The sequence below is a fragment of the Diadema antillarum genome, unplaced genomic scaffold (assembly GCF_040938485.1).
Source record: "Diadema antillarum isolate AM-2024a unplaced genomic scaffold, OU_Dant_1.0 seq00000581_RagTag, whole genome shotgun sequence".
Classification (NCBI taxonomy): domain Eukaryota; kingdom Metazoa; phylum Echinodermata; class Echinoidea; order Diadematoida; family Diadematidae; genus Diadema; species Diadema antillarum.
Genome location: NW_027271515.1, coordinates 1,087,328 through 1,100,889, shown reverse-complemented (window position 1 = coordinate 1,100,889; position 13,562 = coordinate 1,087,328). Strand labels below are relative to the sequence as shown.

Here is a 13,562-nt window from a genome sequence, read left to right as displayed (position 1 = left end):
AGTGATTGTTTTATTAGGTTTACACCAATATTAAATGAGCTTTCTTTTGATACATCCATTTTTTACATATTTATCATTCCCTCATTAAAAAAAAAAAGCACATGGCGTTGTCTTCACACATTTATATTTGGTGTTACTTGTTTTTCAATATAAGATCTTTATATGCTTAAACATATTAAATGAATGATTAAAAATCTTAGATCAGTGCAATGTAGTTTTTATACCACACGTGATCACAAGGTCCAAGCCCACGAGATACTACTGTTTCTTTCGTCTGTCCTTTCCTCACTTTTATTTCCTTCCCATAATTCCATGTTGCCGTTCATAAATTTCACAGAAGACGGAGCAGGTGCGTGTGACAACTCCTTCATATTAGAACAGATTGTTGCCTTCACCCTCCCATCCCATAAACCTTGTGCCTATTGGTCATGCTGCCGTCACATTTTGTGCATGAAATTTTCATCTGTCGTGCTTTTACTTTGATTTCAGCAGCTTACATCGCCTTAGAATACATGATTGTCCTTTTTCTCCAGGAGCTATTACTTGTACCATGTTTGCTTTTTCACTGTCTATGAAAATTACTGCACTCTATGAGTTTGTTAACTTCATGAACTTTATCTCATTTGTAGTCTCCTCGAGACAGGAGTTTTGTGTTGATATACAAAGTCATGCTTCACATGTATGGGTTACATTATTTGTGACTTTGCACTCAATTGTATTAAAGTCATTGAATGTGCAATGATATGACTTGAAGCTTCTTCATTTCCACAGACAGGAGTTCAGTGATAGACATACACACATATTGATTCTCCACTTTTATCTTTCATTGTAAAGCTTCAAATCACATTTTTTTTGCCTTTTTTTTTTGGCCAATTACTATCATTTCATCTCCGTTTTTCCAACACAGATCAGTAAAATTGACCTTCATATGTTCACAACTTAATTCAAAGTCCAGCTCTTCTTTTTCTTTACATGAGAATTTATTATTATTATTATGATAATTTTTAGTATTTATGGGCAAGTTATCTAGACTACCTACAGAATTCTGTTCTTTCCATAAATCCCATTCTAATTCTTCATACACAAAACACCCATGAGCCATGGTTAAAAAAAATAGAGAAGATACAGCCGTAAAATTTGTATCAGGTCGTATTTATTGGTATCATAGGAGCTGTCACTCTTCATAGAGTTTGCATTGGTGTGGTACTGGTATATAATTGTTCAGTGGGTCTGGAACTGAGACTATACTGAACTCTTAATGATTCTGTAAATCACACAGATTTTGCATACATTAATTTTGAGTTTTATTATTGTTAGTTTGAATTGTTTACATGATAGGTTGAAATACAAAAAGTCCCTAACGTACTTGATTTCTTGATGTTTATCAGGTCCATATTTTAGCTCAAAGTGATGAACCTATTATATTCGCTTGTCCTTAATCACTTATACATGGCATTTGCTATTGAGTAAAAGGATGTGGAAAGTATTGTCATCTATGGTAATCATTTAATTGATAAATGGTTTTAAAGTACAAATTCTTCAAGCTTCTCTGATTCTTTGATTCATGTCAGGCTTGAAGGGATGATGATAATCTTGATGTCAAATTCTTGATGTAGGATTTATGCTTCAAAAGTTCTACCTTTCTCCCTAACAGTGGTGGAAAATATTCTTCACAGTAATGCAGGTTCCAAAGCTTATTTTGTAAACCAAACTGCATCCCTCAGAAATTAGTACACATATTTAAAGGGTATGAAAAAGAATACTGGCGTGGGAAGAGTTTTGGCATTGCATAAGCTGTGACGTCATGATGCATTGAGAATATTCAGCTGACCAACGCTAACTTGCAGATGAAAAGACAAAACAAACTTTCTTTCTTTTTGTTGCACTATTTACAATTAACACTCTCCCATATTTTTCCCTAGATCCACTGTCATTTTAAAGTTGCCTTTGAGTGCTTGATGTGTAATCTTGATCGTTTGTAGAAGATTTCCATTTCTGATGTGTCATGTTTGCATGAATAACAACAATAACAAGATGAAGGCGCTACCTAAACTTTTGCTATTAACTTTCCATTCCTTTTTGAAGTTTTTGTCACTGCAACATAATTTGATTGTATGTATGCCTTTTGTTGTGAAGGACCTTGCTTCAAATCTGCTTCTGTGTCTTATGCTTATTCCAACACTTTTTATTCTGCTTTCATGTAGTTATTATAAGCTTATTCTTCTGTGCTTGGTCTCTGCTGTTTTGCTTTTTTATACCCCAATGTCAGGAATTCTGATCTTTGTGCAAAGTTTGTATGTGCATGAGTTAGGGAAAATGACATATTCTTCATTGCTGATTTGTTGTGAAAATGAAATGTTCAATAGCTACTCTTTCTGTATATTCAGTGTTTTTATGTCTGACAGTTCTATTTTATGTTGGTTAAGTTATTTTGTGTTTGTATAATTATGTGCTCTTATTTATCCTCAAATTGCCAGTTTTTTTACAGTCTTTCAGCAACTAAAAATATTTAAGTTGTGTGCAATGCATAGGTGCTTTCTATTCCTTATGCTCTTTTTCTCTGCATGAATTATTGTGAACTGATCGGCTTGCTTTTTTGAGAAGATCAGTAATTGCTTTTTTTGTTTGTTTTCTCTTATATCCCCATAGCATGAATGAACCAAACTTTTGAGTATTATTCTTCTTCAGGATATGAACAGCATGACCTGAATATTGCATCATTTTGAGCAATTTTGTTTATTTGTGTATTTATTTGTTTGTTTATTTGCGGGTTTTTTTTTGCCAGTGTATGATCTCTTTATAGAGGTTACAATGTATTATCTCTGTGTAGCTCTGTCTGAATCTTGAAATGGCTTCTTGTTGAATTTGTAGAGTTTATTACAACAGTAGCAAACCAGCTAGTGTATTTGTGGACAAATTGTGAGTTGAGAGAGGTTGAAACCAAGTTTGTTTTCTTCGCCCCACAGCATCTGGTGTCTGAGGCCGGTCCGTCATACCACACGATGGACGACCCCTCCCAAGAGCAACAGCCTGTGGAGTCTGCCCCGCTGACCACTACAGATGGAGGGGAGTCGGCCTTGACCAGTGGGGACGAGGAGGGGCGGAGAGAGGGGGTCAAAATGAGCCCCTTCACCACGTTTATTATCTTCCTCACCAAACAGAGCTACATCGCCGGTCTCATCCTCATGATGGTATCCTCAAATACTCTCATCACAAAACAAGCAATTGTCATCCTGTCAAACTTGTGGCAGTGGTCCTCTCACTGCAGTGACCACGTGCTTTAAAGGCATAATTTACCACTTGCATGTGAAGCAAAAACCCAGCATTTGTGCTTTAAAATAGTTCTAAAATGTGAGTTAGGGATAGAAACAATCACTGTAAAAATTAGAATCTGTATAGTCGATGTTAAGTATTGTTAATACACAAAATGTGAACAATAGTTATAATAAAAATGTTTCCAGACCAAACCGTCTACAGTTATGGTTTATTGATAAAAATACTGATATCTCCGTATATTTTAGGCTTTATTGCGAAAATTCCATATGGTAGAATGTTTTGTGATACAACAGACCTACACATATGCATCAAATGTGATATCTTGAATATATTTTTTAAAATCACTGCTCCCAAAGGTAAGTAGGATTTTTAAGCCGCCACGCATCACTAGGAGACACCTCCTCCAGTGGCCCCTGCTGCCCCTGTTGTTAGTGGCCACCTCCTATAGTGGCCTCTGTTGTAGCATCCCCCTCATTAAGTGGCTCCTTCCAGTATAGGCCTCTTCATTTAGTAGCCCATGCTGTCAATTCCTATAAAACCTCTCAAAGCAATCTCACTCCCAAAATAGAACAGCATGCATTGAATTTCTCTGCTTACAATACATGGTTAGAGTGTTTGACTTTGATGATGACAACCATGGGGGGAAAATGTAATGACCTAGTATCAGTAGATAAAGGTCAATTAAAAGTTTAATTATTAAAAAAGTAAAAGCAGAAAACAAAAGTTGAATTATTACAGCATGACTTGAAATAAGAAAAACTCAAGAATAGACCAGTTTACAAGGTTGATGAAAGACTTGGTTTGGATCATGGATACAATTTGTTTGTTTGCTTGTTTGTTTGTGTGTATGTTTGTTTGTTTGTTTGTTTGTTTTTTAGGGGGGTTAACTTCCTTTGATGTAAGCTATAAATTTGAGTGCTTGGTCTATGTTGACCTAGTTTTATGTACACCCCAAAACTCACTCAAACATGCATGTACACACAACCGCACCCAGAGACTCTCTTGGCTTACCTCTACAGGAAAGCAATTTTCAATTTTCTTCTTGCTCGTCTTCAGACACCTGACTAAAACAACAAGAAAATAAAATTTAAAAAAAAAAAATCATTTTTCAAGGTACATATATGTGTCATACCTACCAGTTATCCATACTTCACTCCCGCGGGGCAGTGGGGCTATATCATCACCAAACTGCTCCTGGGTGTGGTCTGTTGTTTAACCCTCCCCCAAACCAAACTTTCCTCCCCCGTCTCCAGGCGTGGAGCATCGTGTACCTCAGTTGGCTCACCTTTGTGCTCCTCCTCTGGGCCATCCTGATTTGGATCATCCCCATCAGCTCCACCCGCAGCCGCTGCCTCTATACCTCTCCCCTCCTGGTGATCTACGCCGAGCTCATCATCATCGGCACCTTCGTCTACAACATGAACACCAACCTACCGGAGGAAGCGGGCGGGATCAACCTGAGGGAGGTTGGATTCATCCAGTATGAAAACCCCTTCATCCCGCTCCTGGCACAGGTGAGTTTTTATGCCTCCGCCACGAAGTGGTGCCGGAGGCATTATGTTTTCGGGTTGTCCGTCCGTTCGTCCGTTCCTACGTCCGTCCGTCCGTCCGTCCGTCCGTCCGTCCGTCCGTCCGTCTGTTTTGTGGGCAGGGTAACTATCAAAACCTTTTGAGGTATCCTAATGAAACTTGGCATGTATGTGTATTAGGGGGTAAAGTTGTGCCTATCAACTTTTGGGTGCACATGCTCAAGGTCAAAGGTCAAAAGGTCAAGGTCAAATACATAAAATTTCACTTTATCCACCAAAATCTATGCAATGCCTGAAGATATTTTCTTGAAACTTAGTGTTTACATGTATTACCCAATTAGGATTCTCTGGTGAAAGTTTGGGTCATGAGGTCAAAAGGTCAAAGGTCAAAAGGTCAAGTAAAATGTTGAAATTTCACTTTTTTCTCTGTAGATCTTGGAAATTGTTCAAGGTATCTTCATGGAGCATAGTATATAAGCATGTACTGACGGGCAGTGGTTATCTAGGGAATTAGGGTTCATGGGGTCAAAGGTCAGGGGTCAAAGGTCAAGGGCAATACTTCAAAATTTTACTATTTTCCTTATATTTATGCAATGCCAGCAGGATTATTTTTTTTTAATTTGATGTATGCATGTATAACCCAATAGAGATTCTCTTGGATTTTTTTTTTTGCCAAGAAGGTCAAAGGTCAAAAGGTCAGAGATCAAGTGAACGTGCTGAACTTACTTCTTTCTCCATATCTCGGAAGTGGCTCAAGTTATCTTGAAACTTAGTACATATTTATGTATGTTCTGCCTGACAGTGATTCTCTTATAAATCAAAGGCCAGAGGGAAATGATAATTTACTGTTCAATACATAAATTGCACTTTTCTCCATACCTTGAAAATTACTCAGTGCATAAACTTATGAAAGGGTCAAACTCAAGTTAAAGTTCTTAAGTCCCCAAATACATACTCTCCTATTCATCCAATTAAACATAGGTAAGGAAGGTGAACATTCAATACATTTGTGACAAACATGTCATTTTAATATTTTGAAAATTTGGTGAAAATGTAATCACACATTGTCCACATGTACTATAGACGTATTAGAAGAATCATGAATTATGGCGGAGGCATACCAGTCGCCATAGCGACATTTCTAGTTGTAGGCTGGTCCTGCTCATCCCATCAAAGTGTGCATTCAGCCTTAGTTTCCAAAGCATGCCAGAATTTGCCTTGAGAGGTGATTCAACCAAGCCAGGAACTGTCCCTTCCATGGTGGACCACTTCACGCTTGAACTACATATATGCATCTATGCAAATTAGGAAGTGATGATGATATCATCTCATGGTATGAACTTACATCATGATTGAATTTTTTGTACATGAAACAGAGTACTGTGAAAGTGGATATTTTCGCGGGACTAATCTTTCGCACTTGGCCAGGTAAGAAGAGTTTCATGTGTTTTTAATTCCACAGTCTCCAGACATCAACTACTGGAACATATGGCAAGCAAAAATATTTGTGTGCTTCTTTCAGGTCGCGCGAAATGTGCGAAAATTTCAACACCGTGAAAATTTCCACTTTTACGGTATATGTTGTATCTTTCACATCAAATCATTGTAGTCTTGTAATAACCTAACAACAGTGAGTTTTAGGGTTTATAAAATTTTATAGGGTGCTTTCAAATTTTTTGGCTCACTATTTTGCCCTCTTACTACAGTTGGCCTTTACCGTCATGTTCTGGCTCACGTTGCGCCAGTTTATGCGAGAGAAGCGACTTCGTAAGCACAATGTGGATGAGGGAATCGTCCTGCAGCCATTTGGGGTCATCTTCTCTGGCCCCAAGGATGAAGTGGCTGGTGAGTAAAGGCTATACCTCCCTTCTTCCTTCTCTCGTTCCTGTCTCAGTGGATGCTAGTCTGTCCCTTTAACTCATCATTTGTGTCCTTGTGCAAACTTGCATACCATATTTGGATTGCAGTGGCAGTCTCTAGATTATCTAGAAAGTAGATTCATAGTTTTGTTGAGGATGACCAATCATGGTAGATTTAGCTCTCTGAAAGACCGGGTAGCATGGATGGTTTGATTGAATTGATTCTCATTCGCTGCCCACCAGGGTACATTTGAAAATTACGAATAGCACACGTCAGTCATGTGTCAGCGAATATGTACATCAAAGGATACACTCATGGGTAATGGTCATCTCCAGACAAGATTCTTCAGCAGTGTGTGTACTTACATCAAAATCAGTGATAAAGCTGTACACAATTCGTTAGGGGGATTCTTGAATATATCTTAGCCTGGCCCGCCTTCCAACACCATGGTATTGCCATGCTGCCTGGTCTTTAGTGTGAAAAACTTGTCTGTGCAACATGCTAATGCTGTAAAATGTTTGATTTGGTATCAAAATTGTTACAGTATGAATATTGTTGCAGTAAGAAAGCAGGTATTCAGATTGATTTGTTGAAAACATTTTAGACTTGCCAGATTAATTTCTCATACTAGAGTACACCCTTTGCTGGCTTCAAGGTGTGATACATTCTGCTACCGTATAGCTTCCATTTCTCTTTGGATTATACATGTCCTTCACTGGTTTGTTTTTCACTGTCTGTCTATCTATCTGTCTGTATGTCCATCTGTCTGTCTGTCTGTCTGTCTATCTGTCTGTCCATCTGTCTGTCTGTCTGTCTGTCTGTCTGTCTGTCTGTCTGTCTGTCTGTTTGTCAGTCTGTCTGTTTGTCTAGCTACCTGTCAGTCTGCCTCTGCCTGTGTGTGTGTTTATCTGCCTGTCTGTCTGTCTATCTTTCTATCCTCTCTTTCTTTTCGCTTTATATTCTGATGCTCTGCTTTCATGCTTAAGTAGCTAGACATTGTAAAGCAATGGTCGATGTGTTGAATTTTGTTTGGCCACCTTTGAAATGGCAATGTGATGTACAGCTGTATGAAGTGTTCAGTTATTCTCCCCTTGCTGACTGGGTTTGAATTAAGAGTGAATTTTCTGATTTCCTCACAAGTCATTCCAATAGGGCATACAGTAAACAAAGAGCAATCAGAGTGTTAGTTTGAGTGTTTTTATGGTAAATTTCATATGTGATAATGACCTCACACCTGACTGATCTATTCCAATATCAAAAGGGTAAAATTGCTCAGTTTGTGTATCTAGCTGGCCCCGAATTTGGCAACATTTGACCAACTGAAATGTTTTCAGTTAAGAATGATTAACCATGCTTTTCTAATCAGAATGACTAATGTTGAATGGAATAAAACTTCAGAGTGTTGATAGCATGTCATTCCTAAGAATCGGTGGAATGCCACCAAACTTTCTGAGGGACCCACAGAAAGAAGGATTTGGACATAAAAGTTTGACTGTTGTACTTGTGCAGATCCACACATTCCCATGATTGATAATCTTTCTTTATTTCTCTTTTGGTAGTTTGTGTTTTCCTGATCGTGTTTCGGACTTTGAAGTCGATCAAAAAAAGGCATTGTGGTGTTTTGTTCTTCCAAATCTAGTTTGCTTTGCTTTGTCAGCTGAAAATATCTTCGCAAAAGAAACATAAGATCAAGGGCAGCTATACATTGGGGATATGTGTTCGTGAGTATAAATTCTGTCCACCATACCTGCGATGAGCATGTGCAAGGGGTCAGTACCTTAGCAAGAGACTTAAAAATATTATGGAAAGTTATATGTTGGAGACTGAAGTACAATTTCTATCTAAAAGCATTCTGAATCCCCTGAATCCCATGTGCTGAATCTGCTGAATCCATTTTATCAGTCCACACAGTATAAGGAGATAAAGATGATTCAGTGGATTATGCAATAAGTCAGGTGCAATGCTGTATACATTTGTATGTCAGTACATAAATTAGCTATTGTTGGGCATACTTGAAACACCCCAGTCGTGGTTGCCATAGGCATTAGCATGAAAAAAGAGCACCCATACTGAACAGGTCTATAAAGTGGAACAGTTTGAGTGAGGAATTCACTGGCCATGGTACAGCAGTGTAGTGGTTCCATGACATAAGGGATAGAGTCATATGATTATTTTGTGCTCATATGATGTGGATTTTCCCCAATTTCCCTCGAATTCAGGAGAAGAAGATGAGCCAAATCTCTTTGGTGGGTTTTCTACTAGATATTTCTTTCCCTGAATGTGTCATATCAAAGTCAATGCTTGCTTGCGGGATGCATCTAAGTCGATCAGGGTTTTGTGTCAAACTTACCCATATCAGAAGGAGTTCATTTCTCACTGTATACCATCCATCACCCCCTGTGGGTTATTGAAGAATGCTGCTGATACCTCATCTGTCACTCATGTAACTCTCTTTGGATTGCAACTGATGGCATTGGTTGCTTAAGTGTGTGTGATGTTGAATCAAGCAACTCATCAATTAATGCATTAATTGAAAAAATCCAAACAATAATGGTCATGCAGATTGATAGTTGAATGATAAAGTGTATCTTGAGAAAAGAGAAAGTCTTTGCCATATAAAAGCAGAATCAAAAATGTAAAATGCTTGTTGACCATTTGTAAAGCTTGGTAAGAATGCTAGAATGTTTCTGTTTTTTGTTGTGTGGTAAATTTTGCTGTTTCTTCATAAAAAGTCATTCCCCTTGCTTTTCTTTGCCTGTTTAATTCATATGAGTATTTGTGTGTGTAATAATGCCAATGAATAATGAAGTCATATCGTGTCTGTGGTCCTATGTGTTGAATGAAACTTGCGAGTCATTGACAGTTAGGGCACTGTTACTTTGCTCAGTCCACTATGCTTGCTGGGATTTAAAGGTAAAACATAGTTTTCATTTGCCTGCAGAAACTGTCAATATTTGCTCTAAAAATAGACACATCTGCAGAAGGTTTGTGTAAAATAATGCTCTAATAACAAGTTTTCAGTTTGGAAACAACGAAAATGCAATATGTTAGCTAAAAAAGAAGTGTGCCAACAGTACTATTGCAATCTGAGAACCTATCCAATCATGACTGCTACGTAATTTTGAATGATTGATTACTGTACGAGCTGAAATTTTCGCGGTGGTGTTATTTTCGCGAATTTCGCGAATTGCCTTTGAACCGGGAAAATAACAACACGCAAAAATAACAACGCGCGAATAACTAAGTTCAGTTAGACCCTCGCAACCGCGAAATTAACAACATGCGAAAATGTCCTCCAAGTAGCAATTCGCAAAAATATCTGTATGCGAAAATTCAGCTCGTACAGTATTCATAATTGATGAATCAGGCCATAGCAGTGTCCATCAATCTTCGCACAAGAGTGAATTACATGCAGCCTGTTGGGAAATACGATTGCTAGGGCTCGATCAGTCATAACGTAACATTCTACCTCCCCACTTCTGAACAGAGAGGGCTCTTCAGGAATAAAAGTGGGGTACACCTACTTTTATCATTTACACTGTTGATCTTAAAATACCCCCAAACAACTCATTCTCCTGGTAAATCGCGTCAATCTAAAAGCAATTCATTGCATAGTTTGATTCTCATAACTTTCAATTCTTGCAAGCATTTGTTTGCATGGAAGGATATCATCAGAATTGTCCATGAAGCTATTGTCGCTCAAATTAGCAATTCTGGACTTATAATTGCATCTTAATTCATCGTCATGTACTAATTTTACATCAGATTCATTTGCAACTTTTTAAAGGCAAAGAATTTTTTTTTTACTGTGTTGATATGACATGAGATGATTGTAATCTGTCTTTCATTAGTTCATCGGGTCTCCATTCTCAGCCAAAATACACTTGTTAGTTGTAGAGAGAAGAGGAGGATGAGTTCATGTCGTACTTGTTACCAGTTTAAAGAGATTTATGGCTTTATAATGTTCCAAAAAGACATAAAGGTATTTTGACTAACTGTACCTCAACGATTTATGATTAATGTGGAGGGGAGGAGGAAGCTATTGAAGCATATAATAAGAAGTCTCAATTCCATTACGTATGATGAATAATAAGTCAAGACTTTATGATGTTCCATCTGCCGTTGCATCCATGCAGCTTTTGAGCAAAACGGGAGGAATCCACCCCCTCGGAGCCACAGCGTTACCATGACGTTCATGGGCAGCAAGCTTCAAGGCATCCTGAGTAAGTACTGGATCCTCCTCTGTGGACTCATGTTCCTCATCATCAGTCTCCAGGGGACGGTGGACATCTTCAAGGTCGTCTATATGCTCCTCTTTCTTCTCATCCTTAACATCTTTGTGGTAAGTTGGAAAAAAAAAATCATCTTCATCTTTGCTTAAAGTTTTGTTTAAAAGATATTGGAGAAACAGATAAGGTATTTGACAATATCCTAACGGCAGATCATTTTTCCAACCCTCTGAAATCAATTTCAATAACATATGAGAACTTATGATAACTTTGAACTTTGTGATCCAATGAGAGAAAATAACTTTGTTTCTCTGTGAAAGCGGACGGTATTCCTAACTTTAGTGAGCAGATATTTTGTATCCCTCTGAAAAGAGGAAATAATTCTTACAACCTCTGTAAAAAATGCCCATCTTCTCTTTAACAGTCATATGAAAGATGCATTCTATAACTAAAAGCACTCATTGCATGTTTCATTTTGTAACACCTGGACTTCATAAAATTATATAATTTTGCAGCTTCATAAAAATTGACGAGAAATTTTCAGTCAAGGTTTACACACATCATCTCTGAGTCTATCTTACTCAAGATTCTTGTTAACAGTACTGCACTATCATACAAAATCCTATCAAATTTCATTTCCTACAGATTTGTGTCAAGGTGTGCCATTGTCATCAGATGGTTACTGACTAGTGAAGCAATGTGTTGGTTTATCCAAAATTGAGCACTTTGTACAAATATGTGGAGAGTCAAGGACTGCGCGGGAGTTTGATCGTATCTCTGATAAAACGTTATTTTGCTGATCATGTGACAGATTTCATTCACGGTGTTCCGCTTCATCCTGAGGGTCTTCGGCTGGTTCGTTGTTCTCTACTCCATTGCAGTTCTCTGCATGATATACACGTATCAGTTTGAAGACATCCGTAACCAGTGGAGGGATGGCACGCCCCTTACAGCGGAAGAGTAAGTGAAGAAGGAATTCTGAAAATTTGGATTTGGTCTCCATGTTCATGTTCTTGCGACTGTCTTTATTCTTTTTTGTGTTACTGCTGATAGAGGAATGCACATTTTTTATCTAACTGCAATCCGAGTACATGATAAATAAATTGTTCTGGTTTATTAGTCCAGTAGATGCTCTATCTTCAATTCAGTCTTGGTGAAACATCAATTGAAGAACATTGCAATCTCGGAATAATATAAAGTTTCCTTGCTGTTTTACTGTCTTTGCAGTGATTTATTAGTAAGATAGAGTTTTATTTTGTTTTGTTTTGCTTTTAAGATGAAAGATCCTGGGACTGTAGCCCCATGACTTGCTGTTTATTTGGTTGTGATTTGGTGTTCCCTTTGTTTCTGTCTCAGACTAAAGATCCTGGGGTTGCAGCATTATAACGACGTGTCCGAACTCCTCCTGGTTCTCCTCATCCCGACAGCCTTCATCATCCTGGTCATGATCCAGCTCTCCTACTTCCACAATCACTTCCTCGACATCAGTAAGATGTCCAACGAGGGCTACCGGTAAGAAATGATGCTACCTCAAATCCTCCTACCACTCAAGCATTGTCTTCTGTAAAACTGTCTGTACAACCATGACCTGGGGGTGTTTCATAAAGCTGTTCTTTAAGATACAAATGACTTAAGAATGACTGGTAATCAGTTCTCGTGCTGAATTATTTAAATTCTGATAAGTATAGCACATCAGAACTGATCACCAGTCAATCTTATGTCGTTCGTAACTTAGAACAGCTTTCTGAAACACCCCCCTGGATCCATTAAATTTATTTGATGCTTTTCCTCTTCCTGCTCCGTTTTACCCCACCTTTCCTTCTTCTACTCTCATGGTTGGTTATACAAGGCTCGACACTAACTTTTTTGTTTGGTGGCCCGATGGGGCCACCAAAATCCTAAATTTCACATTTTTGGTGGCCCGAGAAAAAAATTTGGTGTCCCGAAAAACAAACAATAAAAAACATTAAAAGTCCTTTTTTTTTGTAATGAGTGAAATATTTAAGATTTATGATAGTAAGAATTAGAAGTTGGACATCTCTACTCATAAATAAACTTCAACAAACTTGCAACACTCACTCTCAGGCATTCATTCAGTCCTTTTCATCCATCCTTTGAACAAATTTAGCTGCTGAATTTCCGGCGCAAAAAGTTACGAATTTATTGACATACTTTTCAAAAAATTTTGGTGGCCTGAGGCGGGCCACCAAATTTGCCCTTTTTTGTCTCGCCCACCGGAGGTGAAGGCGAGACTAAGGGATCCAAATGGCGTCCGTCCGTCGTCCGTCCGTCGTCCGTCCGTCGTCCGTCGTCCGTCACAAATGTTAAAGTTTACCTGCAAGACTCTCTTATGATGCATAACTTGGCAACTGTTACAGCAATGGCAGCCACACTTGAGTGATAGAAGCACTAGGGGTATCTTCATGTTATGGTGTTGTCAGAGGTCATGTGATGAGGTCAAAGGTCATTTGAGGTCATATATTAAAGGGTATGTGCAAGACCCTCTTTTCTATGTTAAAGTTTACCTGCAAGACTCTCTTTTGACAAATAACTTCACATAAGTTGCTTGGATTACAACCTAACTTGGGTCATAGATGCACTGGGGGTACCTTCATGTTATGGTGCCGTAAGAGGTCACATGATAAGGTCAAAGGTCATTTGAGGTCAT

At 38.3% G+C, this 13,562-nt stretch overlaps 1 protein-coding gene across 1 annotated transcript in view; it reads left to right on the top strand.

Moving 5' to 3' along the window:
• LOC139735477 (piezo-type mechanosensitive ion channel component 2-like) overlaps window positions 1-13,562 on the top strand; it is a 123,167-nt gene that overhangs the window by 42,266 nt on the left and 67,339 nt on the right. Inside the window, exons 8-14 of the mRNA XM_071646233.1 lie at window positions 338-349; window positions 2,967-3,191; window positions 4,530-4,790; window positions 6,512-6,650; window positions 10,802-11,007; window positions 11,706-11,854; window positions 12,251-12,406. Coding sequence (XP_071502334.1) covers window positions 338-349; window positions 2,967-3,191; window positions 4,530-4,790; window positions 6,512-6,650; window positions 10,802-11,007; window positions 11,706-11,854; window positions 12,251-12,406 — 1,148 coding nt within the window. The remainder of the gene's footprint in view (window positions 1-337; window positions 350-2,966; window positions 3,192-4,529; window positions 4,791-6,511; window positions 6,651-10,801; window positions 11,008-11,705; window positions 11,855-12,250; window positions 12,407-13,562) is intronic.